This window comes from Perca fluviatilis, chromosome 21, assembly GCF_010015445.1.
Source record: "Perca fluviatilis chromosome 21, GENO_Pfluv_1.0, whole genome shotgun sequence".
Lineage (NCBI taxonomy): Eukaryota > Metazoa > Chordata > Actinopteri > Perciformes > Percidae > Perca > Perca fluviatilis.
The window spans coordinates 14,149,392-14,173,919 of record NC_053132.1 but is presented as its reverse complement, the minus strand read 5'-3'; the positions used below and the strand labels follow the sequence as shown (position 1 = coordinate 14,173,919).

Sequence of the window (24,528 nt, the reverse complement as noted above, 5' to 3'; positions counted from 1 at the left end):
CTCCGAGAGGGACATAGATTATCATTACAGCTGCAATGAGGAATATTTTAGTGACCATTTGTATTGATAGTCAGTTTCCCCAAAGTTCTGTTATAACATTAAACTATATCCATATTATGATTTCCTAAAGTGTATATTACTTCTTTTAATTTTTTTTCTTTAGAAAATTAGAAACATTTTGTCTCATGAAAATTATTTGTACATATAGACCAATGAAATCACCATAACTTGTCATAACAAAGTTGAAGATATATAGATTCAGAGATGACAACTGATTTCATTTATTTCAAATGTCTAGGTACACTTTCTTGCTCTTGCACATACATATGGAATGGCACCATATGTAACACAGTCATACTTTAATCAAAATCAACTCTCCAATGATCAAACTGGAACCAAAATCTGAACTTGAAAGCTTGATCTAAAATCTGCCTGTGTCTGCTCTGTTCCTGTGAATTTGTGCACGTTACATGAGAAAAGGGGCTTAAAACAAGTTGTTGAAAAATTCTAAACTTTGACATACAACTGATCAAATTATTTCCATTGGTATGTTAGTAAATAATGTTATTGATAACATTCATAGAGAGCTTGGCCGGGGATACCACAGGCACTAGCAATTTCAAAAGACAATGAACTCAGCAACTGGTCCACACAACACTGTTTTGAGTCAGAGGATTGTAGTAAAAAAAGCAACACTGTATAATGTTAAAGTTAACATTCAAGGTCATTTAGTGCAGGAAACAGTTAATTCAACTGTTGTAATAAAGGGCAGGTGGGATTTTATGGCACATTGGGAACATGGTGAGAACCATGCACAAAAACATGTAAATCTCATTTGATGAGTTTCACACATTTCATAGTGCAGCGAAACAAAGTATGAGGCAGAGCAAATTCTGCCAGAAGCACAAAGGCAGAACAAACCAATCCACTAATACAGTACCAATTAACAAAATAACTCACCGTCTTTAAGCACTGGAGTCATTAGTCAGTGTCCTATAAACATGAAATGGCATAACATATTTTTTGCCAAAAGGGACTTCTCATTATTATGGTGGTCTATTTTTCCAAGCTATGCAACAACTTTTAAATAAATAAATCATAAACATTCATACACATCCATTGGAATGGCAAAGTAGTGCACATATTTTAGTCCAACATTATAAGCGGGAGCTTGTTTTAATGAGGGGGAAACATATAATCACTGAACACTACGTTCCCCAATATGTGCTCGGCTCAATACTTAAATATTACTACAAAAATTCTGATACACGATTGTCTGTTTTTAAGTGGGGCAAACAACATAGTTCAACATTTAGATATTTCAACCCCCACAGTGCAAAAAAGCATGACAGACACTGGAGGTAGAAGAGAAATTAGATGCAAGTAGTGGGGAGTAAAAAGTGAAAGCTTAGCTCAGGTTGTTACAGTAATTTATCCTTTTTTTCTAACTTACATCACAATAAACAATCATAATTTACTTTGCTACGTTTACATCTCAACACTGAACTTGACCAAATTTCACAGAAAAGTTTTACTGATTACTTTTATTCTAACTTGCACCACAACATATGCTAACATTGGGTGACACACACAGACCACATTTAAAAAGCTAAGCTAAGTGGTTTAGCAATGAAATCAACAATCTTATCAGACAATGTCACAGAAATCAGTTTCATTTACAAGCAGAATACAAGACATACGTTTATAATGTAAGGCCCAAATTATAATGTAATCAATTTACTAGTAACATGTCTGGCTAATTTGTTTTTTTTATTTAAACCAGCCCCAGTTAGCCCATGCAGACATTTCACCTAAATAAAAAGGCAAAACATAAGATCAAAGTTTTGTGGTAACAACAAGGCGTTGATCAGTAGATTAAGTGCCAACAAGACAAAGCTCTCAACATTCGATTTGAGACTGCAGCTGTCTGCGCAAAGTGAGCGTGCGGCGATGGAGCTGCTGCATCTGTTGCATGCGGTCTCGCTGGCGAGCCAGGTTCTGGGGCATGGGGTAGTGCTGGCAGCCGCGAAGATAATGGTATGGAATGCGAACGTGGCAGGCTGCGGCTCTGCAACGTGGCTGAGGTAGGGGGGGCAGCAGCATCCAGCGCTTCCTCTCAGCACAGTAACTGTAGGCTTCCTTGCGGTACTGCTTGTCCATGTTGTTGCAGTTCCTCCACCCGCCAATTATGAATATGTCTTCACCCAGGTAGCAAACAGCAGTACCTTCCATGCTGAGGACCTCTGGAGGGAGACTGTCGAGGATGTCGTCAGAGATATTTCTGCTTATTTTCTGCTGAGCGGCCTCAGCTGTTACCTTGTAGCTCTTTGCACAACAAGAAGCTGTGTGGTAGAAGTTGGTGGATGCAACAGCCATTTGAAAACTACAGTAATTATCGATAAGCGGTAAGGACTCCACTTCCTGCCACTTGTGACTCTCTGTATCGTAGCAGGTGGTCACAGTGCTCAGTCCATCCTCATTGTCCATGTCTACAGGAGTCCTGGCCATCACGTATATGTAGCGGTCCTCCACGCTTACCGTTTTTACATCTCGTAGTATCTTCGGTGCTGGCTCGAGATTGTGCCACTCATCCTGCTCAGGCTCGTAGACAGTAACATCCTTAAAGCCTGGACTGAAGTTGCCATGACCACCGATGCTGTAGAGTAAGTCTTTGACACACGTGAGGCCGAAGGAGTGCTTGCGGGTGGTCAGGCTGCTGACCTGCTCCCAGGTGTTGAGGCTGGGGTTGAAGCGCTCCACCGTCTTGGCGAAGCCTGGCTCCATGGAGCCTGCCACATAGACATGGCTGTCACTGACTGCGATGGCATGTCCATCAAGGTGGTTGTGAATGTGTGGCAGGTTTACCCAACGGTCCTCAGCAACAAAGTAGCCCACACACTCACTCAGATAGTCTCCACCTTCTGAAACACCACCCACTACCATGATTACATCCATGTTCTGGCCAAGACGGGGCTGCATCGCTGCCATGTAGGACGCACAGAGCTCTAAATCAGCTGACTTGAGGTTCTCGAAGTGAACAGCGTGGACCTCAAGGGCGTCAGAGACCAGCTGCTGACAAGCTGCATTGTTTGCCACAAAGGGTTCTTTTCTCACCACCTGTGTCAGGTAGGTAGGAGAAATCTGAGGCAGCCTTAAAAGTCTGAACAGCTCGTCAAAATACTTCTCTCTCTCCTCTGCGTTTTGGTGCACCCATTTTACTATGGCCTCAAACAACTCCTGTTCAGAATCCACAGTGATTCCTGAGTCTGACAGCCAGTCCCGTACCAGGTGAAATGGCAGCGTGAAGAATTCCTCGTTGCGGATTATTTTGTGGAAGTTTCTTCTAATCGTCTTGGCGGCTCCCTGGGCCAGCTGGTCCAAGGTGTACATGTGGGCGAGGCTGTGCACTGCTACACAGTTGGATAAGTTCACCTTCTTCATCAGAAACTCTCCGCAGAAGTTCTTCAGCTGCGCCAACAGGAACCTGTTGGAACATGTCGTAATTATCAGACCAGTAATGTATAAAAACTTGGGAGTAGACAGGATTAAGGAACTAAGCATTACAAGTCGATGGAATAAAACCTAGTACACTAGGTTACACACAGTACACTGAAACTTTAGTTATCGCCTTGCCATGTAAATGTTCTGTAATAAACTGTTTAGAAACAGTACTATGCTTCTTTAACCTTAATTGCAGGTCTTAAACTGCCGCTTAAAAAACCTCATTAAAAGTGCAGTATTATCAAATAATCTCTTGATGATGCAATCAAATATTGTAATCCATTACATGCATTGTGGCTCAATAGACAGTTTTTTTCACATCAGATATTTTCCCTTGTCATAGAAGGAAAAGCACTAATACTTGTCCCAATAATAATAATAATAATAATAATAATAATAAATGTCCCAATAAGCCATGGCAGTATGACAGTGAGCCAGCATGCACAAAACTGAAGTAGCTAAATGGAATTGGAGCCTTCATTAACTTCATTATTTACACCTGTGCTTTTCAAAAGTCCTATTATTTATTTAGTTTTCAGTTATTCTGGCTGATTAGACATTTCAACCCAGGTTCAAGATGAGTATTGCAATGATGGGAATAATGTGAGTTCAAAGTCTTGTATTAACAAATGTATTAACAAAAATAGTGAAAGTTGTCCCACCATAACAGGTCCAAAAAGACAGGAGAACAAGGAGTTATCAATCAAGCACACCCTAATCAGTCCTGAAAATAGGTCTAATTAGGCAAAAAGTGAAAACACCTGTGTGGGCACACCATGGATGTGTAAGGCCCTTAACAGTAAAACATAATGCATAACTTGCAAATATGAGCCACATCTATTCCTAGTAGGCTCACTCTGGTAATAGTATGGTCATTTTTTTGGGATTGAAAATAGTTAACTTCAACCCTAAATCACAGACTATTGGTAAAGACTTGGGACATCATGTACCCCAAATGTAGGCCTTTGGCTGATTATTAGGCCCATATGCCTTACAAATGCACTTTTTTTCTGATTCATTTATATAAATTGCTAAACCATGGGCTGCCAAGTTCCACAGGTGTGTGAAATCCAAACATGTTACACCTGCTGATGTAATTAGGAAACAAACAAGGTGTGGCTAGTTCACCTGTAGAAACAAAAACCTGTTACTGCCCAACACTTCCGTGTATAAGGAAGTTAATGTTCTTACTCTGATGTATAGTTTAAAAAGAAATACCTGTCGGCAAGTTCCAACACTTCATGCACATTTGCAGTGGTTACCCCGATTTGTCCAGTGTACATGAACTGTAGGACACTTTCAACAGTTTCTGGGTCGGGTCCCGTTGACGAGCTCCATCCTTTGAGCTCCACTCGCCCTGATAGAGACTCTGAAAACTGTCCGCCCAGCAGCAGCGTGAAGTACTGCGACGCCGCGGATAACACTGAGCGGTGGGCGGTTAAGGTCTGGACCCTCTCCTCAGACACCCCACAGGAGCTGAAGACCAGTGTCACGTCGCAGAACAGCCCCGACTTCCTCTGCTCGTTCTGCCTCCGGGAGAGCTCCGAGCAGTAGGCCGAGCAGGTGAACTCCTCGGCCTCCTCAGGTTCCCCGTCACCTGTTAGCGCTCCCTGTGCGCCGCTGCTCCGGTCCTCTGGCGCTTCTGCTGCCGCTGCCATCACAGCGAGATAGACTCAGAGGCAAATGAAAGCTCTGAACTATCTTCGGGAATAACTCATAGGCATATAAAACACACGTAAATAGACATTCAAAAACGGACATGCATACGCAGCGTTCACAGCCGCCGTGGTCGGAAAGCAGGACTGCTCACTTCCGTCTTTAAGAATTCTCCAAAGGTACTCTATTTCAGCTGGAGAGTCAAGGGGAGTCTCTCGGATTCACGTCCACACAAGAGCTCCATATCCCGGCCGCAAAAACCGAGAAGTCCGATATCGTTTTTTTTTTCTTTGTTATGACGCATTTACACGTCTTTATTTTAGCGAAATGTAACTTTGTTTAAAGGGTGCATCGTATTTGCGCATGCGTGTTGCGATTTTACCTACAGTAACTGCTGGGGACGTGCACTGGGTTGTTGCATCCTAGAATTACACTCAAATCAAAATCATCTTAACTGATACATCTGACTTACGCCCTAACCTGGCGAGTATAAAGCATACATTTAATGTGTCAGTCATATTTAGTGTTATTAATTATAGTTTGATAAGTCAGCTCTGGCAAACGCCCCTAACATTTTTGCACAATTTTATTTTAATATAGGGTGCTACAGAGTTGGTATTTATGCAACACACACCTTATTACATTGTTAGTGCAGTATATAAAGTGTTGCAAATACCTATAGATGAGAAACTATACTTTCAATAAACCTTATGAGTCTTGACAGTGTAAGCCATATTTATAACATTACTATTTATTTTAGGGAGTTTTAAGCCTCTACTGTATTTTTACTCGAATTAAAACAGTCCCTATTCCCATGTGCATTTAATCTGGGTGATGACTCTTGAATCATAGACCCAGACAGTTCATTAGCAATTATTTTCCGACTTTAGATCAAGATTGAACTAACCTAAAAATAATTTCACAAAATGTGAGGCATGTGAGAAAAAAAAATGTTCACCTTAATGGAATGGGGGGTTGCACTATGGTAGATAGTGGCTATCACAGACAGGTTGTGTCCTTGCCTATAGCTCCTCGATGATGCTTGCCCCCTCGAGACAGAAATAAGAGCTTTCAGACTTCACACAGGAGGGACAAAACAACTTCCGGTTCAGAGCTATCAAATAAGGGTTATGAGATGCAGCTATAGTTTCAGGCTTATCACCTCTGTTCAAAGCTCACACTTCTTCACCTAGAACAGATTTAGACATTACACACTTCAGCCAAAATGAAAAGTTAAACAATACGTTCTTTATTATTATTATTATTTTTTACTACTATGACAGCATTTTACAAAAAAAACAAAGCATTTTTTTCACAGTTAAATAAAAACAGGAAAACAAAGATGAAACAGCAGGCCTTACAGTGGGCGGTTACAAAGCGTTTTGAGTTGGTGTCAAATCTTTAGTGATAGTTTGACAATTATTTTACAGAGCCGTATTATGATCAATAATTTCCCCAAGTAAAGCAAAGTGCTTTCATGGTCCCTCACCAAAAGATGCTTTCAAAAGATTCAAAGGGCTCATTCATGAAGCATTTTGTTTGTCCCCTACATTTTCCTGTTTTTTAAACAGTAATACAGAATAGCAACAGAAGTAGTTCCATTCATACTGGGTGTGAAAGACTTGTTTACAACCAGGGTTGTTCTAGGAAAGGCAATAGTGAAGTGACACCTAAATTAGTTTAATTCCTTTATCCCATTACAATGCCTCCATTTTCAAAACATAAGATCTAGATAAACTCTGTAATATCAACCACTGGACCGGTTTTATTTTTTTAAACTTTTAACAAAGACAACAAATTCCTATAAATAACTTTGGTTTATCTTGTGATGACGCGTTTTTTTTAGTGGGATCGAAACTTGGAGGAATTTAAAACTGACATTTGCTAGTGTCACTAAGGTGCAATACTCAGAGACATATAGCATAATTGAGCACACTTTATGGCCTAAAAATAGGCAAATGCTGATTATAATAAATCAATTTTTATAAATTTTTGCAAGTAGAATAAAAGAAAAAAGATTGAGCTTGAACAAATTTTACATCAGCAGCTGTTACTGCAGATTACCTAATCAGACTCCTTAATGCAGGAGTCAGGTTTTAAAATGTGCTTTGAATCCTGCCCTTTTTTTTTTTTAAAAGTACTAATTAATTTTGTGCTTCTGCAACTGCTAAAGTTGTATTGGTTCTGGTCTGTGGTCAAAACTGAATTAAGTAACTCAGACTTAAAATAATTAGTCAAAAATAAAAAAATGTACTTCCCCTTTTTCTCTGTAAAAACAAGATTGAAAACTTCTACCCAGATCCCTCAGCCAGACGGTACGTCCATTTTCCAGAATCACCCTGCCCAGTTTTCCCAAGGCCGCTGTTGTAATAACCGGAGAGTACATATACGGTGAGTGAGATGCGTAATGCTGCCTGACCTATTTGGGCAGTTGCATCTGAAAGTGCGTCCCATTCTGTAATGTGGAGATTACATGGACATATGTTCAGGAAGCACATAGGAGATGTCATCCCAGGGGTGGCGGTACAAACCCTGTTTCAGCCTCTTCTGGTCCAGATAATGTCCTAATGCAAGACAGAAACTAGTTAGAGGTCTTACTTTAATAATACTTTGAATCTTCGTGTCATGGCGCTCTCTGAATGGGACTCACCAATAAAGCCCATACTGCGGCCAAGGACAAAGATCCCATTTAGTGCACCAATCTCCACAAACTCGTCAGCCTCGTCTCTGGAACCAGTTCAACATTCATGTGAGAAACAATACTGGACAGTGTGCTTGCTATCAACAGTATGCTTGCTATTATACCACACTGTAATATAAGTCGTAAGCACATAAGTCTTCATTTGTCAACTACTTTAACTCCTGTGTGCACTCATACGTGGAAGGTGGTGTATTTACAGCTAATGAATGACAATATAGTAAAACAGTTATAATATGAAACATGTCTTGGAGTTTGATTCTTACCTTGTGAAGCCCCCACACGTCCTAAGCAGGTCTACAAAGGCAACACCAATAAAACCGTCTACATTGAGGATCAGGTTGGGTTTCTGAAAATAAGAAAGTATAACTAAATGTCCATAATAATAAGCCAACCAACTTGGAGGAAAAGGTTGAAAGGTCCAAAAGATGTCACATTGAAATGTTGCGTGTTTGACAGTAAAATGTTCTCACTGGAAGATTTGGACACATTGCAGTATCCTTTACTTATTTAATTGTCCTGATGCTGGCTTTCGTGACACACCTATCCCTCATGACCATTTTATTTTATTGGGTTTATTGAGAATTGATTGAGTCGTCACTTGTTGTGCTTCACTCCTGCTAATTCATTCATTGATAGATAGATAGATAGATAGATAGATAGATAGATAGATAATAACTTTATTGTCCGTGTACACGGAAATCTGTCTTGCAATACAAGCTCCAACAATCACCACACAACAACCTAAAAAGCTAAAAACAGAGGAATCAATAAAACAGATAATTAATATGAGGGGAGCCCTGCCCTTCAAGAGTGGGGTTAAATAGCCATAAATATATAGATAAAAGGTAAAAATAGATAAAAGTAAAAATAGGGGGGGAACTATTACTTCTTTGCTTTCCTGTGTTGATTCAGCAGAGATATTGACAGAGGAACAAATGAGTGTTTATATTTGTTCTTTCTGCAGTCTGGGACCCTATAGCGCCTCCCGGAGGGCAGGAGTTGGTACTCCCCATGCAACACATGGGAAGAGTCCTGGGACAAGTACCTTGGAGGTAGTGATCTTCTCTACGTCTAGTGCGTAGTCGAGGAGCTGGGTGGAGGGGAAATGCTGCTTAACAAAGTCCTTCAGAATCTGCACCCGCATGTCTGGGTTGTTGATCTAAAAACAGAGACAAACTGTGTTACGGCTTTGTGTCTTGTTTCTTGTAATTAATGCTGTTAACTGTAAGGTATCAATTTGTTTTAATTATAATCCAAAGAAGAATTATTCAAATGTATGATTTTAGCAATTGTCTACTAGAATCTAAAAATGCCACATCATTTATGGATCTTGATAATGCAACTTGAGGTAGTGTAAAAACTGAGTGCTGCCTACTGATTTGACTCTGTGGCCAATGCCCATGATCAGCTTGCCGTCCTTCTTCATCTTGTTGACAAACTCCATGGGCAGCATGCCACTATCAAATGCCTTGCTGAACTGCTTCGCAGCTGCATCCAAAGCACCTCCAAAACGGTCCCCCTGGAATTTATGAATAAACCATGATTCAGTAGAGAAACAGTTTTAACCATGTGGTCCAAGCAGTAAAAGACAGCAGATAGGTAGAGAAGTGAGCATTTTCATAATTTCTGTCCTTTTTTCTGGTTAAAGATGGTGGCACAGTGAATGTACGTTAAGTTTGTGTGTGAGCAGTACTGACGATGGTGAGCAGGCCGGAGGTGAGGCTTGAGATAAGGTCCTTGCCAGCACGAGCACAGACAATGGTGTTGTGTGCACCAGAGACGGCAGGCCCATGATCAGCAGTCACCATCAGGCACATCTCAATGAACTGGCAGGCATAGCGCGGCAACCTAGACAGAAACACAGCACAGCTTACTCCACTGAAAATATATTTGTATAACACTTTCTTTTCTCAGTAACCGATTAACAACAGTTGTTGTCTAGTCGTCATACCAACCTGCGTTGGAACCAAAGCAAGCCCAGCACTCCTCCTAAACCCATCTCCTCTTTGAAGACCTCGGTGATGGGCATGCCAGCGTAGATGAGCTCCTGGCCTCGCTCGTCACAGATGCTAGTCATGAATGAGGCTGGCTTACGGATCAGGCCCAACTCCTGGAGGAAATCCAGTGGAAAATAAAACCGATTTAACACACAGGTAATAAACCGTGTGAAAAGGTTTCTACAGTGTGAAGGAGAGATCAGTATCAGGCATTTGCCAGCTGATAAGTAACAGGGAAGTTAAATGCCACCGACATGTTAGAGGTAATAGAAACCATGGAACCATTACATATTTTGTCCACCAGAGAAGACGTAAATACCTAGATCACAATTCTTTAAAAAAAAAAAGTCTACGTCATGTGTATGCTTAAAAAATGAATATTAGCTAATATACGTAAATAGTTAGTGGCCTTAAAAAAATCATTTGTCAGTCACTAGTTTTAATAATAAAAATAAACACAATGCATTCCCATGAAAATCATAAGCCCTAAATTGTTACTATACAAGACTTAACTATTTGATTCTTCAGCAGCTAAGACAGATGCTGTTGAGGTTTACGAAGGAGTAATGATGAAGTTTCTTACCCTGGCCCAAGAGTAATCCATAGGCACTGTTGGGGGAGGCACCTCGTCGGCAGGAATGATGGTACCATTGGCCACCAGTTCATCATAAACGGTCCTGTTTCACCATATATTCACAGTATCAGTGAAAAACCCTAAACACATTTCAATGACAAACTCTGGCATGACTATGTGATGAATGTCTCACTTAATGACAACCCCCAGCTCATCAAAGCTCTTTGGTACATAAGCGCCAGCGTCCCTCAGAGCCTGATTCTTGGCTACTGCGGTCTCTGATTCCTGGTTGGCACAGGCCCCTGCATGGCCAAACTGAACCTGAAAACACAGTATGACAGGTTGAGCTCAAAAACTCAGTGTAAGCTACAACAACAAAATCCAAAGCAAGTTATTTCAACACAGCAACCAAACCTCTGAAGTGAACATGGTGGCGCAGGTTCCAATACACCAGCACACCACAGGCTTGGTTATCCTGCCCTCTTTGATTCCTTGGCAGATCTTGTACTCCTCTGTGCCTCCAATCTAGGTTGACAGAGTGAAAGAGAGGCATATGGCGTAAAAAAATGTTAATATGTTGTTGTCATGTTAATGCGAAAATATAAACATCCGTGGAGCTACTCCCACCTCTCCCAGCACTATTATCATCTTAACCCCTGGAGTGTCCTGGTAACGAAGGACGTGGTCCATGAAGGTGGAGCCTGGATATCTGGACAAAGAGGAGCAAAACACAATGATTTCAAGAGTCTTTCAGACGACAACGTGTTTCTGTGGAGTAGGGATAGTAATACTAATACCAACAGTTTCACAACAGGCTTTAAAAAGGACAACGGTCTCTCACTGCTAAGCAAATAATTTGCAAATAAGTTCTTGTACCTGTCGCCTCCGATGGCCACACCTTCACAGACGCCGTCTGTGGTACGGGAAATGATGTTGTTCAGCTCGTTGGACATGCCCCCAGAGCGCGACACATATGCCACGCTGCCAGGACGATAAAGTTTCGAAGCCAGGATGTTGTCCAGCATGCCACCTGTGTTACCGATCTTAAAACAGCCAGGCTTGATGCCACCTACCTGGGAGACAGAAAGTAATGGGTATCAAATTAACTTATGTGTGCCAGTTGAAATTGATAATTTTCTGCTTACATACATTGTTGATTAAACACATATACACTGTCGCTCTTTTATTTAATTTTTTTTAATAAATTGTCTCTGTTGGTAAGAAATGACTGCATACCGTAGCGGGGCCGATGATAGTGACACCTTTCTCATCAGCCACTTTAATTATCTTCCTTGTCTGAGCTTCAGGAATGCCCTCAGCTATGATTGCGATAGTGTGGATCTGAAAACACAATCGGATCAGAGAGCAGACTTTCATGTCTGGCTGAATCTCACATTTTTATGCAGTGTTGTATGGGCTTATAGGTTAACATATTTTACAGTATGTCTTTCTACCTGTGGGTACTGCATGGCCTCCATAGTGCTGTCGAAGGCTGAGCGCAGTGAAGCAAAGCTGATCAGGACGTCCACCTCCGTGTGCTTCTTCATGGCATCGGCCATGTTCTTATAGACCGGCACCAGGATCTCCTTGTGGCCCCAGTAGAACTTCTGCTTATGATCCCCCCTGTGCAATACAGAAATGTAAGTTAGAAGAAAATAATAATAAAAAACAACTACAATTGTATTTGAACCAACTCAAGAGCAGTCCGATTTACAAATTTGGAAAACTACTGTCACCACTGATATTGCATACGTCCCGACAAAATTCTTATAAAAAGGTGCGAGTAGGATAATAAAGTTCTTAGGTTTGGTTTCCTACTAAAAGTAGGAAAGTTGAGCTGAGTACAGGTTACTAAGTTAGGGTTTTTTTATTTTATTAAATCAGGATGAAAAATGACAAAATATGATAAAAGATATGGAGTCTTGACAAGTTAAAGCAAGTAATGAGGATACAAATGTCACAACTAGAAGTTATTAGTTGCTTAAGAACTATATATCGTAATACTGGGGAGATGTCATTATCAGTGAATATCAAGCGAATTTAACTCATTTCAGACAAACTTGAGATCTTGAGGAACCTACGTAAAGGGGTAGACCATGGCTGCCACAGAGGGTTCGTCCCGGGAGCATACATAGTCGAAGTCCAGCATGCCCTGCACGGCACGTGTCTGCATGCCCCAGACAATGGTCTTGGTTTGTTTTCTGAAGAGTGTGGTGGCTTTGGCTAAATGAACGAGAAGGCAGAGAGAGTCAAGTCACAGCTGGAAGCAGAAATACACATATCACAGGCAAGAGACGAGGGTCAGGCTCAGGAAAATAGCAGGAATGGGGATGGCAACAAGCAGAGTACAGATAGAACTCACTGTGAGGAAGAGATACAGGAGGTAGAGAAAATAACTCTTCACCACTGCAAACACAGCTTCAAAAGGAAGGTCATATTTCTCTTTGTTGAAGCAGTTTGCCTGCATTAAGCATATGGCAGGGTATTTTACCGATGCATTATAATCTGGGAACCAAATGTCTGGTTTTAGTGCTGCTATTGTATTTAACCTAATATAATTACACACATTTTTAAGTGTAACCAAGTTACTCTGAAAGTAAAATTTTTTGTTCACCTCACACAGTTAAAAAGGATACATTTGCGGTTTTAAAATGGAACCACTGGTTGTGTGGTAGAAGATTTGGAATTGGGGACATATCGTTTGAAGTTAGATTAAAAACTCTTTCCGTTCTCACATGATACTAACAACTCTAGGTTCTGCACAAGGCCTGTGCAGTTGCATTGTCTCAGATAGACAACTGGCAACTTGGTTTGACCATCAAGGGCCAATGTATTTTTACAGTGTTTTTTTCTGACCACATAATACAATACAAGAAATTTCCCTTTTGTCAATGCATTTAATATTGCATTCCAATAGTGATTTTACTTTACCCTTTTTAATGCAAAAAGCTTTTTCTACTGTATGTTTGTAAATTGCTCCTAGAAACCCTACTAGCCCATTACCAAGCAGGAATACCACATAAGCCTTGACAAAGCTTCTACTAGTAATTCAATAAATAAAATGCAAGGCAAGGTCCAGACAACAAAGCAACCTAGCAGTAGTGCAAGAAAAAGATCAGATCCTGTGTCATGTATTCCACTTAAAATGCAGAATGTCATGTTAGTGTACAATATGGTTTGAAGCATTTAAGTTAATCACCATCTTGCCACAAATTTGTTCCAGTCCTCCCAAGTCTCTCCTCTCTGTCCAGACTGACTGCCTTCTGTGGTTCTATGATCTGATCCAAAGAGGTTGTGCACAGAGCTGTCAATTGTCCAACACTATTACTGCCTTTACTTACTTCACAGAGGGCTGTAGAGTGACGAGTAATGTTTTACAGGATTTCTGCAGGGTTCACGATAGAGATTTTAATTTAATACCTGTGAAACTATCATAGATCATACTGGTCAAATTATGACACTATTATGGAAAACCAGTACGATTCTTAAGACTTTTCAAGACCTGCAGATACCCTGGTTTTAGGATGAAGCTGGTCTTAAAGGGAAATCAATGTTGAAATGATTGATACCCCTACAATACATTTTTTATAATATTAAAGAAATGTCTGTCCTGGTTTATTTTCACAACATATACCGTACCAGATGACTCACCAATGTCATTTTGGATGGGAATTCTTCTTTGACCAGTTTAAGTTCAGAGACACAAAACAGCACCCCTTAAAGTGAGTAAGCCACTATAAAAATGCGCAAAAAGGACAGACAAAAATGGGAAGGCAGGGGGAAGTGGACAGAGGGTGGAGAGGGCAGGAGGACAGGTTTTTCACACCCTTCCATACCTCCGCTGCAGCCTGAAGAAGCTTGCGCTTCTGTGACCCCACGGGACGGGAACACAAAATACGACAGTGAGCACAGAAAAAGAGAAAACAATGAGTGCAACTTTATCTTATTTATTGAACAGACTTCAGTGCATTCTGTAAACTGTGTGCCAACTCTGAAAACACTTCATAAAAAGCACACCAGTGGAAAGACCATGCACATCTCAGCTGCTACAGAGAATGCCTTTACTGTGAAAAGCAATCTAAAAAGTATGGTCTCGCCACAATCAAAATTTCAATCCACATTAGCCTGTGCTGAATGTTCTAATACTACAATAAAATTTGCCCTACAAACAACTCTGTCTAAAAGATGACAAATCTTTTCTAAAGATCCTAGTATTTATGAGTCTTAGCATTAGAAAACAGATATGCCAAATTTGTGTATCTACAACTCTTTGTACAGTTTTTATTTATTCCAAGGATGAAAGAAAATACAAAAATCTTATTGCTAAAGAATACAATGTCCCCACTGGACCACTGAGGTGACACACACACACACACACACACACACATAAGGCCAGATCAGTGTGGCGTGGGTGAACAGCCAAGAGCAGTGTGGGCATGGCACACCTATCACTTACCTTTCCAATCGCCTGTGACCACATTCTTCAGAGGCCACAGTATAGAATGAAGAGAGTCTTAGAGAAACGAGCATGAAAAAATAAGGGGTGAGTGGACAGTTTGTGCAACAAAACAATAAGAGGAGGAAGGGAAAAATAGAAAGAAAATTAAAATGCAGAATAGCAGCATTTGGGGGGGAAGGAGACATACAGGATGCAAGAATAAGTGAAATGAAAAAGCAGAAGTGTATGAGTACATATGGAGTCTGATAAGACGCACTAGAGAGGTGAGTGCTACTGTGTTAGTTACCTGCTGGAAGACCTGCTTTAGACTTTTTGGCTGGGGTGACATCGTTAGATTTCCTTGATTCAGAGAATGAAGCTGTCCTTGTTGTGGCTGGAGTCTGGTACAGAATGTAGAGAGAAACAAAGGTATGTTATTTAAAGCTATACAGAAGCTTCCAATGAGCATTGTTAGCAGTAAACTAACAATTTCCCTCCTATAAATAATATTTTTACATTTTTAGTATACACGTCTTGCCACATTTGAGCTTATCACCAGTCAACATAGCCTCGACATTAATGCATTGTTTTAAAGAATATCAAGGACCACAATTAATAAATAAAAAAAGACTAAAAAGCACACAGACTATAACGTGTAATGCTATACAATAGAGTTAATCAAAACAAGTTCCAAAGTCCAAACCTTTCAAAGCTAAAATAGTGTTTGCAAGTATATGCAGCTTTTGTTCACATGTAGCAAGAGGTGTTGCAAGTTTAAAGGCATTCACTTACCTGTGATACAATACAGTCATGCATGTTCAATCTCTAATGTTAATGCATCTTAGACAATTATTTATTCAGCAGTAATAATTTTCTTTAACTCTCACAAACCGTACAGAAGTACTAGTTCACAATTTAAATGTCTATCTAACTCAGCAGACAATTAGCACATGAAAATGTGGTGCCTGTCTCAAACAATAGGACATCTGAAATGTGTTTAAAATAGAAGCAGAAGACCTGCAGACTATCCTAATATCCCCTTAGCGTGTGACTGAATGAAAATACCACTGCACTGCTGCTGGCATTGAGGAGGAAGTTCGCCGTATGTGCGTCCATTGGAGGCTGGTTAGGGATTGGCCGGTGTCCCAGAGCCATTCCAACAATGGCTGTCATATGGGTCTCAGTACCAAACACATGGATGGGAATACCTGTGGTCTTCCCTGCAGAAAGAGTTAAACAACTCAATTTAAAATAGTTGCTAATAATTTGGCATGCATTAAAAACATTATTATTCCTCTTTAAGGGTCATGTGTAGTCCAATAAAATCACCTGAAAATAGTTTGACACCAATTTTTTTCCCATTGAACAAATTATATAATACAGTCATCCAATTCTCAGACTGGGCATTTACTCCTTCATCTCACTCACCTACTTCCCCCATGACCCTCAGACCCTCCTGGTAGTTGGGCCCGCCACGTCGAACAAAGATGGTGACCTCCAAAAAAAAAAAAAAAAAAAAAATAAAAAAAACAATGTAGTTGCTTCCTCCGGGGCGGGGGGGTGTTTTTTTTTATTCTCTGAGAACGCGGGGGGGGGGGGGGGGGGGGGAGAGGGAAGGGGAGAAAAAAAAAAAATTTTTTTTTTATTTTCATAGGGGGAAGGAAAAGGAAAAAGGGGGGTTAAGAAAGGGGAATGCCAGTGTTGGTTTAATTAACACCATGTATACTGTATGTCCATATTAGAAAGCAAGATGCAAAATCTTAATATGTATGTGCATCAAAATAAGGTGACATTTTGTCATTATTTGGTCTCAGTGTGTTCAGACCAACAACCACCGAGTGTGCCATGTAAGATAGCATCGTCAGTATTTAACATAGGGGCAGTACTTAAGGCATAATAAGTAGCATTTCCCTAATAAAACAATGTATAGACTTATACAAATGTAATCCCTCTCAATCCTCCACTATAAGTGTGTGGAGGTGTATCTGCCAACACCAACCGACAATGCTGCTAAATATACCTTTAATGTTGTCTTCTATAAGTAAGCTTAGGATGTTGTGTTTTATTCATGGCTTATGGTGCTGAATTAATCAAAGGAACATGGATAATGTACTTTAATATCTTCAGGGGAAAAAAGTGTGTTGAAGTTTTTTTTTTAAATTAAAAATGATTGACGTTTCAGATAATTATGTTAATGCGTTTTACCTTGAATGTGGCTGCCACATTGGTGAAGTTGGCAATACTTCCTCCGATGATCAGCACTTTCCCTGCAGGATACAGAGAGATGAGTGTTGATATGTGCAGAATATGTTATTGACTGAAATGTGACACCCCAGTAACATAGTTTGGTGACAGCCAGGAAGTCTATTGCTGGCAACATGCACACAGTGAACAGGGGCCTTGGGACACACTAAAGGAGAATGAGCAGGTCCACATTGCGGAGGAATGATCAAACACCAACTTCCATGCTTAAGGCAAACTCTGTCAAGTTTATAAGAAATGTCTAATTTAACTGAAACAGTCAAGATTGGTTTCTACAAGTGTGCGTCTCCCCCTACGTTCACCTTTGGCCTAAATGTGTGCAAACAAGCCTTAACAAAGTGTTGGCTGTACCTACCTTGAGGATGTTTCTCCCGTGTCATGAGAGAGAGGATGGTTTTAGCGTAGTCGTAAGTCTGCTGTTCACTGGGAGCGCCAGAGTACTCGCCATAGTTGGCCAGTTCATCCACACCGCCCAGGTCACAGATAGTGTCGCTAAAGAAGAGGGATGGTGGACAGTTATAGCCTGACAAGCCAGACCCACATCAAGATGTTGGGTCTGGAAACTCACCATTGACCGGGCTCAATCCGAGGGGCAGGATAAACTGTTGTCTTTCAAATTCCCTCTGCACGCAATAGGATAGCGCTACAACCAGGCAGAGCAACGGAGAAGGAAGAGAAGCTAGTTGATAGATTAAACTTTTGCCGTATCCGGTCGACCAAACTTTTTAAAGAAAGATTTCTGTGCCGTTCCTAGTTCTTTTCTCAAAGAAAAGCTTAACTCCAAGTCTTCCAGAAGACCGCTGTTCCCAGCAGCAGCAGCCATAAGCCCGCCCACCAACTCTATACACGATGTGATTGGCCTGACCAGAGTTTGGTTTTTCCAGCTCGCAAGTCAACGGAGAGTGCCAAGACCCCCCTGGCTGCAAAATAAATTTGCTGCCGCTAGGGTGCGTCTAGATTTCTAGGCTAGGACAGTTAGGTACTGTGTCCTGATTCTAGTTGGCGTTTTTAGTTTTAATATACTGTGCCCTGTGTAGTTTTCTTTACATTCAGTTTCTCACCAAAACACATTATGTGTATCCTAGAGTCTAACAAAAGTCGCAAAGACTATTTTTGTTTTTTAAATAAAGTATTTTAAGTCTTAAAAAAAATGGTTTATATCAACGTTTACTAGCTTGCAGTCTTCCTCTTCACTTGCTTTGTTGGCACGTTACTGCCACCTATAGATCATTGGAATAAGGGGAAACCATTGGCCGGAATATGTATTGCATCAACTGAACACACAAACGTCTCCATGTGTGTGTGCACAGGACAAACAAAACAAGGACCCACACCTAAAAAAAAAAACAACACTCCATAGCCTTTGTGTCAACATGAAACAAGCTTTCAAATTTCAAGGCAAAGAGCAACACAAGTGGCAAACAATATTGAATATATAGTATATCCTTCATCCAACAAAACACTTTGAATGCTTCTGTTACCTAAAAAGGCTTGCTATTAGTATAAACCCTTGTTAACAAATGGAGTACCTGTAGACTACTGAAGCCCCTCCTCCAGCCACCATGGTCCAGATCCTGCCATTTGGGTTCAGCAGGGTCAGCTTCAGACTGGCACCACTCTTTGCATCCAGATCAGCTATGTATGCCTCCTGCAATGGACAAATTGTTGTAATAAGGCCAAGGACGGATGCATAAACTGAGATCAAGTTTAAAAAGGTGCTATTTCATAGGTTGGGCTGAGACTATATACTTATTGTACTTAGTCAGTCCAAAAAAAAAAAAACTGTTAAATTACTATGAAGGGGTATGCATTAGGGATGCAGAACAAAAGTTACTCCTCCAAAACATTGAACTTGTACATGATTAAATTGTGTAAAAGACCCTTTTACTTAAACATGCTGCATTATTATAACCCAATAAACCTTAATACACACATACATTAAAAACCTGCTTTATCGTGCTTCAGAACTCACCTCTGGATATGCTTCTCTGCCAAAGGGTGGTGGAAACTCCACATCACCCCATTTAGCCTTGCAGATGTAATCTGCTGTGGCATCAATCTTGGCTGCCATGTCGAGGACGTACACTCCATCGTTGGTGACGACTTGTTAAGAGAATAAAAGTTGTGTTATCCATTAATTTGATATTTAAATGTTTTTCTCAGATACAGATGTTACAGAAGAGAATGTAACCGTAGTAAACTTTTTCGTTTGTTAATTTGAATTTGATCATGAATGTGCACACATTAGTAACTTGTTCCCATAAATTAATAATGAATCCCCTCAAAGTACTTAATTCATTCTATTGAATTAATAATGGCCAAATGGAGCCATTATAGTGATGAACAGTTCCCATCTTCCTTCCCAGACTAAAGAATAACACTTTTGAGAGTCATAAAGGAGAAATTAATATAAATATGCCCAGTTGAGCATGGGTCTTTGAAGTTAATAAAAACATACCTATAGGGTTGATCTCAAGGTAGGTGAAGTAGAGGTCCTCATAGAAGTTAAAGAGTCCAACTATAAAATTGGCCAAGACTCTTCAAGAAGAAAAAAAAAAAAAAAAAAAAGTCAACTAAACTCACTATTCAAGGACAACAACTAATTAAATCTTAGTAGAAAACCACATAAAATAATAGAAGTGTAGATCACACTTTGCTTCTAAGCTTGTGAGAAACTAGTCCCAAACAGAAATATTATGCTGCATAAAAGAGAGATCAGCATGATCTCTGCACACGGGGGGAGGGTATTTGGAAAAGGGAAAAACTAAAAACACACTACACAAGGTCACACAAGAACAAAAGACTAACAAAGTACACTGAAGACAGAGAGCTTCTTTGATTCACTGGCACGCAAATATAGGTAACATCAACAAATGAAATCCAGCAAAAAGAGGTTTCTACTGTGTATTTGTAGCAATAACAGGCTAAAGACATGAGGGGGGGCACCTCTTATCAAAGTCTCTCTGAAGTTGAGTTAAGTTGACTGCTGTATATCTTTCAGTGTGGATAAAAACAAATAAAAAAAAGGATGTGTCCGTACTCTCTCTTTTCATCAGGAACGTGTGTGAGGAGCTGCTCTGTGACTTGGTCCTCACTCAGCTTCTCATCCACTGCAACCATCAGCCTCTGGGCCTTGGCGTCCACATCACCCACTTCCACTCCTCCCTCGTGGTGGAAAAGCACATGGTCGCCCTCACGTGTGGCATAAATACACACATAAAACTCTTCATCCTGGGTGGACCAGTAGATGGTAGGGTACACAAACACATATTTACAGATTTATTTTGCGAATTGCAGAGTTTGCATTTTCACTTATTTACAAAAGGCTGACAAGCTTGTTTGAATGTCCAGAACATACAGTTCTCTATTTTAACAAAACTGACATTCATAATTTCTCACACACACAATTCACACACATAATGCAACACTATTTACCCTCCATTTCTTCACTTCACAAAACTGTGAGGAAATCAATTAATCACATGCACACTGACCTAAATACAAAACACAACAATATTGTTTGTATCCTGGCCCTGGAGGTTTCAAAGACCTGCTGAATAGGTTGACTATTTGTTTCTTTAGTTAGCCTGGGTCAAACGGGCTACACAAATAAACTTAACATGGCTTTCAAACATAACAAACAGGATGTGGAATGACTTAAGAAACTAGCATACATTACCTGTGGGTGTGGAACAAATGGCTCAATGAGGAAGTTCTTCAGCACACCCTTGGCCTTTCCAACCTATTCAAGGCAAACACAAACCACAAGCACATTAGACTAACCTAGTTATAGATTTGGAAGTGGAGTCTGCACATTACATTCTGCTTCCAAGGTTGAATTCTTATCACCATCTTTACACACCCTGTTTATCTTAGGGCTGCTCGATCATGGAAGAAAAAAAAAAAATATATATCATAATCACGATTATTTTGGTCAATTTTAAAATCACAATTATTTGACTTTTGGAAAGATGTTGCAATTATTGAATTTAAAAACAAAATGAAAAAGTAAAGAAAATTCTTAATACTTTTCCTCCCCCCCCATTCAGAACGCCAGACAAAATAATAGTTTACTTGCCAAACGCAAATAATTTTTCTTGATTATTCGTTTTTGTGATCATTAATTATATTAAAAAAGTAACAACTAATTACATGGCTGATGCGTAAATTCCCTTTCGTATGTACTGGAAGTTTGGCGGCAGCCTGTTTGAAGTGCAGCACAGCATGTTTGGTGGACCAGAATAGACCACCCTCCAACATTAACCTCTGACCTGGCAGATCTAAACATAAGCCCATGGCCTCTGGCACTGGACACAGCAACCTTCTACAAACAAGTCCATATGCTGGGACTAACGGACAAGGAACTGTAGCTTACATTCTCTTCAGATGCCGTAAAAAAGTCAATGTGGCAGTCATGTGATTTTCTACATTGGTCAGACTGTTAGACTGCAATGTTATCTTTATTTACGACATAATTAGTCTGAACAATCACACTGAGGATCAGGGATCCTTTGCTAAACATACCTAAAATGCAATGCAATTTGATAATTTAAATGAGTTGTCTTTGTGGTATTTATAACATCACATATATAGGGTTGGGTATCGTTTGTGTCCACCCGATACCCGGTGCTAAAACGCTACTTTTAAAAACGGTGCCTGAACCGATACTTTAAAAAAAAAAAAAAAAATAGGGTAATAGGGAATTTTACAATAACTTTGAATGCACCACGAGGCTTACTAGTTTCAAGTGAATGCTCAGTTTGTGTTGTTTTTCCGACAATGGCAGCTGCACACAGCTTAACGTCCTGTGTTGGAATCCTCTACAGTGAATTACAGTCACACTGTTTTGCAGTCAGCATTTTAACTGTGTTTAATCCAGCTGCTAGCTAACGGTAGGCTAACGTTACCTGCTGTGAAGTGTTAACTAGCGTCACGTGCAGCGATGCTCCTGTTGCCTCCAACGTCTGTTTCAGAGCATCAGAGAGAAGCGCAAAAGGCATTTTATTGGCACCGAAATGAGGTACCGAAATCTGCCTTGCAATTCGTTCCGGTTGATACCGGTCGGTACCAAACCCTACACATATACCATTAATGCTGTCTGCTGTTATATCCCAAATTCCCTTCATGGGGGATAATTAAGATGCATTTCAAACAGATGACAAAGATTAATAAACAAATGAGGAATGTGTTTTAAAGGCTAGAGAGATGGAGAAGAAATTAACAGTAATTTATTGGTGAGCTGGTACACTGGCAGGCAGAGTAAGTATCGGGTACTTATCTGAGCAAATTAAAGAATGTCAATTTGAATGGGGATACGGACACAGAATGCTGTCCCTTCACAAAAGACAGACTTCTGTCCTTTGTCTGGATCACAAGACAGCTAAGTGACCAGTAAAGCAGTGCTCAGAACTGTGTGAAAAAATGCAGCGCATGTCAGTATTGGCCAAAGAAATACATCCAAATACATTTTTCTGGTAGATTACTTTGCAACAGCTTAGTTCTACCGTTTTACGTGCCGATCATCACAACAAACAATAACCTAACAGATATGTAAATCATTTATCTAGTATTATCGGATAGGTTTTTGAATCTAGTATTCGTAGGTGTGATTTGCAAAGGACAAAAAAAAAGCAGGAAAATATACGGCGCACCTACCATGACCCGGCAACAGCATGATTTACTAGAGCCTCATTTTCAGGTCGGAAAAGCCGCATTTATCCGGAAGAATCACACCCTTGAATATTATAAACAACTGGGCTGCGTTTTGTTGTCTGATAAACCTTCAATCTCTTCGATCAGTTACTTCCGCTGGACTTCCTGGATTTCATTGTCTTAAGGGTAATTCTCAGCTGCTTTTGGTCTGAACGCTCACTAAGACAGACAACTCATTCAACAGTCAACTCACAGTGGTCTCTCTCATGAGACGGTCTTTGAGCCACTCTCGGACACCCTGCAGGTCCAGGTTGATGCCCACCAGACCGAGCTTCCCACGCCGCTTGATTAGTTGATCTGGCTTTACCACCAGCCGCTATAAGGGAAGCAAGTGAAAAAACAGACCAGCCACATATTAAACATAGACCACAGATTTGCAACAATACTGGTGTGACAAACAAAACTTATACCAGGCTAAAATATGATACTGGTATCACTAAATTTTCCCACAAATATGACAAGCTCTCCGTGTGAAGATATTACTTGCTAGTAAATTTTAATAAAAGTACACGCGCACACACACAAAAGTATCCTTGTTTCAGCTGTATGTTAATAGCACTATTTATCCATTCGTTAACCCTGGTTCAAACTCTGCCTTCAATATGTGGTATCTTCTAGTATGCTACTAAAACAATTTTGGAGTATCATAAAAGTTAAACGCTCTAGCGAGCCTAGCTCTATTTTTTTTAAAACATTTCCACAAGTACACACACAATCATAACAGTCACTCAATGCATCCAACTACAAAGTCACATGCCACTGTGATGTAATTAAATACTGTCCTGCAACTCATGCACAGCGTTTCAGAGACATACAGTACATAATTAACCTCATGACTTCAATATTAATTTTGCCAGCCGAGGAAACAACCTAAAACTACGACAGGCTGAGAAGAAGGCTGTTTAGGTTGTGTTGAGTCTGACGCAGTAGCCTCACCTCTGTCAGCAGCCACGGATGCTCCTGTGAGAGGCGGTCCCAGTCAGTCTCAGCAGTGACACTGGCATAGCGGAAGCGGTTCTGCACAGCTGCTGAAGTGCAGATATACTTATACAAGAACTCTTTTCCTGTCTGCTCTGAGATGGCTTTCGCCGACATGGTAGCACTGGATGGCACAGGACCTTTGGGAGAGGGAGGTCAACAGTTAATTTCACAGAGTTACAACATTGTATGTAGCTATATTGATGGACAGAACAAACAAACTAAGCAAAGGTGCATTTTAAGCACTTAGAAACTACAGGCCAAGTTAATTCTGATTTTAAACCAAGATGGGGGCTATTGCATGCCTGTCAAAAAATCTGAAGTCTTCTCCACATGTTATGTGTGACACTGGATTAAAGTGATGGTTCGGAGTAATTTCACCCTAGGGTCCTTTGCACCATGACCTCGAGCCAAACACCCCCCCAGAAGCTTTTTTCACCTGGGTCTAACATTGGGAGAGTTAGCGTAGAGTAGCGTTATCAGCTGAATAGCTTAGCGCAGAGGCTAATGGACCCACGTTTGTATCTCGTAAATGACCCCACTAATAATGCCCAAAATGATACCAAACGTCTACACACATATAGGTTATGCACTCATAAAACGATGGATTGGAAAGTTTGTAAGTACACCAGAAGTTTATGTAAATAACACTTGCCTGCTGGCTTCTGCTCTCTGCTGTTGTTGTTGCTGCTGTAAGACGAGTGCTTAG

General features: G+C 40.4%; 2 protein-coding genes across 2 annotated transcripts in view; both read right to left on the bottom strand.

The window, feature by feature from the left end:
* Positions 1-257: 257 nt before the first annotated feature.
* klhl11 (kelch-like family member 11) lies at positions 258-5,610 on the bottom strand. The gene is made up of 2 exons (XM_039789226.1): positions 4,720-5,610; positions 258-3,484 (listed from the first exon to the last, which is right to left on the bottom strand). The coding sequence occupies exons 1-2, from the start codon at positions 5,157-5,159 to the stop codon at positions 1,900-1,902; spliced, it is 2,025 nt and encodes a 674-aa protein (XP_039645160.1). The 5' UTR covers positions 5,160-5,610; the 3' UTR covers positions 258-1,899.
* A 1,654-nt stretch (positions 5,611-7,264) lies between these two features.
* aclyb (ATP citrate lyase b) overlaps positions 7,265-24,528 on the bottom strand; it is a 29,064-nt gene continuing 11,800 nt past the window's right edge. The window contains exons 2-28 of the mRNA XM_039789092.1: positions 23,778-23,959; positions 23,035-23,157; positions 20,809-20,871; positions 20,170-20,360; positions 19,588-19,667; positions 19,102-19,232; positions 18,659-18,777; positions 17,485-17,621; positions 17,049-17,134; positions 16,296-16,362; positions 15,933-16,087; positions 15,175-15,268; positions 12,511-12,652; positions 11,884-12,052; positions 11,666-11,770; positions 11,306-11,502; positions 11,057-11,138; positions 10,844-10,954; positions 10,623-10,750; positions 10,439-10,532; positions 9,814-9,968; positions 9,556-9,706; positions 9,234-9,377; positions 8,904-9,017; positions 8,122-8,204; positions 7,808-7,884; positions 7,265-7,721 (exon numbers count right to left, since the gene is read on the bottom strand). Of these exons, the coding sequence (XP_039645026.1) occupies positions 7,627-7,721; positions 7,808-7,884; positions 8,122-8,204; positions 8,904-9,017; positions 9,234-9,377; positions 9,556-9,706; positions 9,814-9,968; positions 10,439-10,532; positions 10,623-10,750; positions 10,844-10,954; positions 11,057-11,138; positions 11,306-11,502; positions 11,666-11,770; positions 11,884-12,052; positions 12,511-12,652; positions 15,175-15,268; positions 15,933-16,087; positions 16,296-16,362; positions 17,049-17,134; positions 17,485-17,621; positions 18,659-18,777; positions 19,102-19,232; positions 19,588-19,667; positions 20,170-20,360; positions 20,809-20,871; positions 23,035-23,157; positions 23,778-23,936 (3,252 nt within the window). The 5' untranslated portion in view covers positions 23,937-23,959 and the 3' untranslated portion in view covers positions 7,265-7,626. The remainder of the gene's footprint in view (positions 7,722-7,807; positions 7,885-8,121; positions 8,205-8,903; positions 9,018-9,233; positions 9,378-9,555; positions 9,707-9,813; positions 9,969-10,438; positions 10,533-10,622; positions 10,751-10,843; positions 10,955-11,056; positions 11,139-11,305; positions 11,503-11,665; positions 11,771-11,883; positions 12,053-12,510; positions 12,653-15,174; positions 15,269-15,932; positions 16,088-16,295; positions 16,363-17,048; positions 17,135-17,484; positions 17,622-18,658; positions 18,778-19,101; positions 19,233-19,587; positions 19,668-20,169; positions 20,361-20,808; positions 20,872-23,034; positions 23,158-23,777; positions 23,960-24,528) is intronic.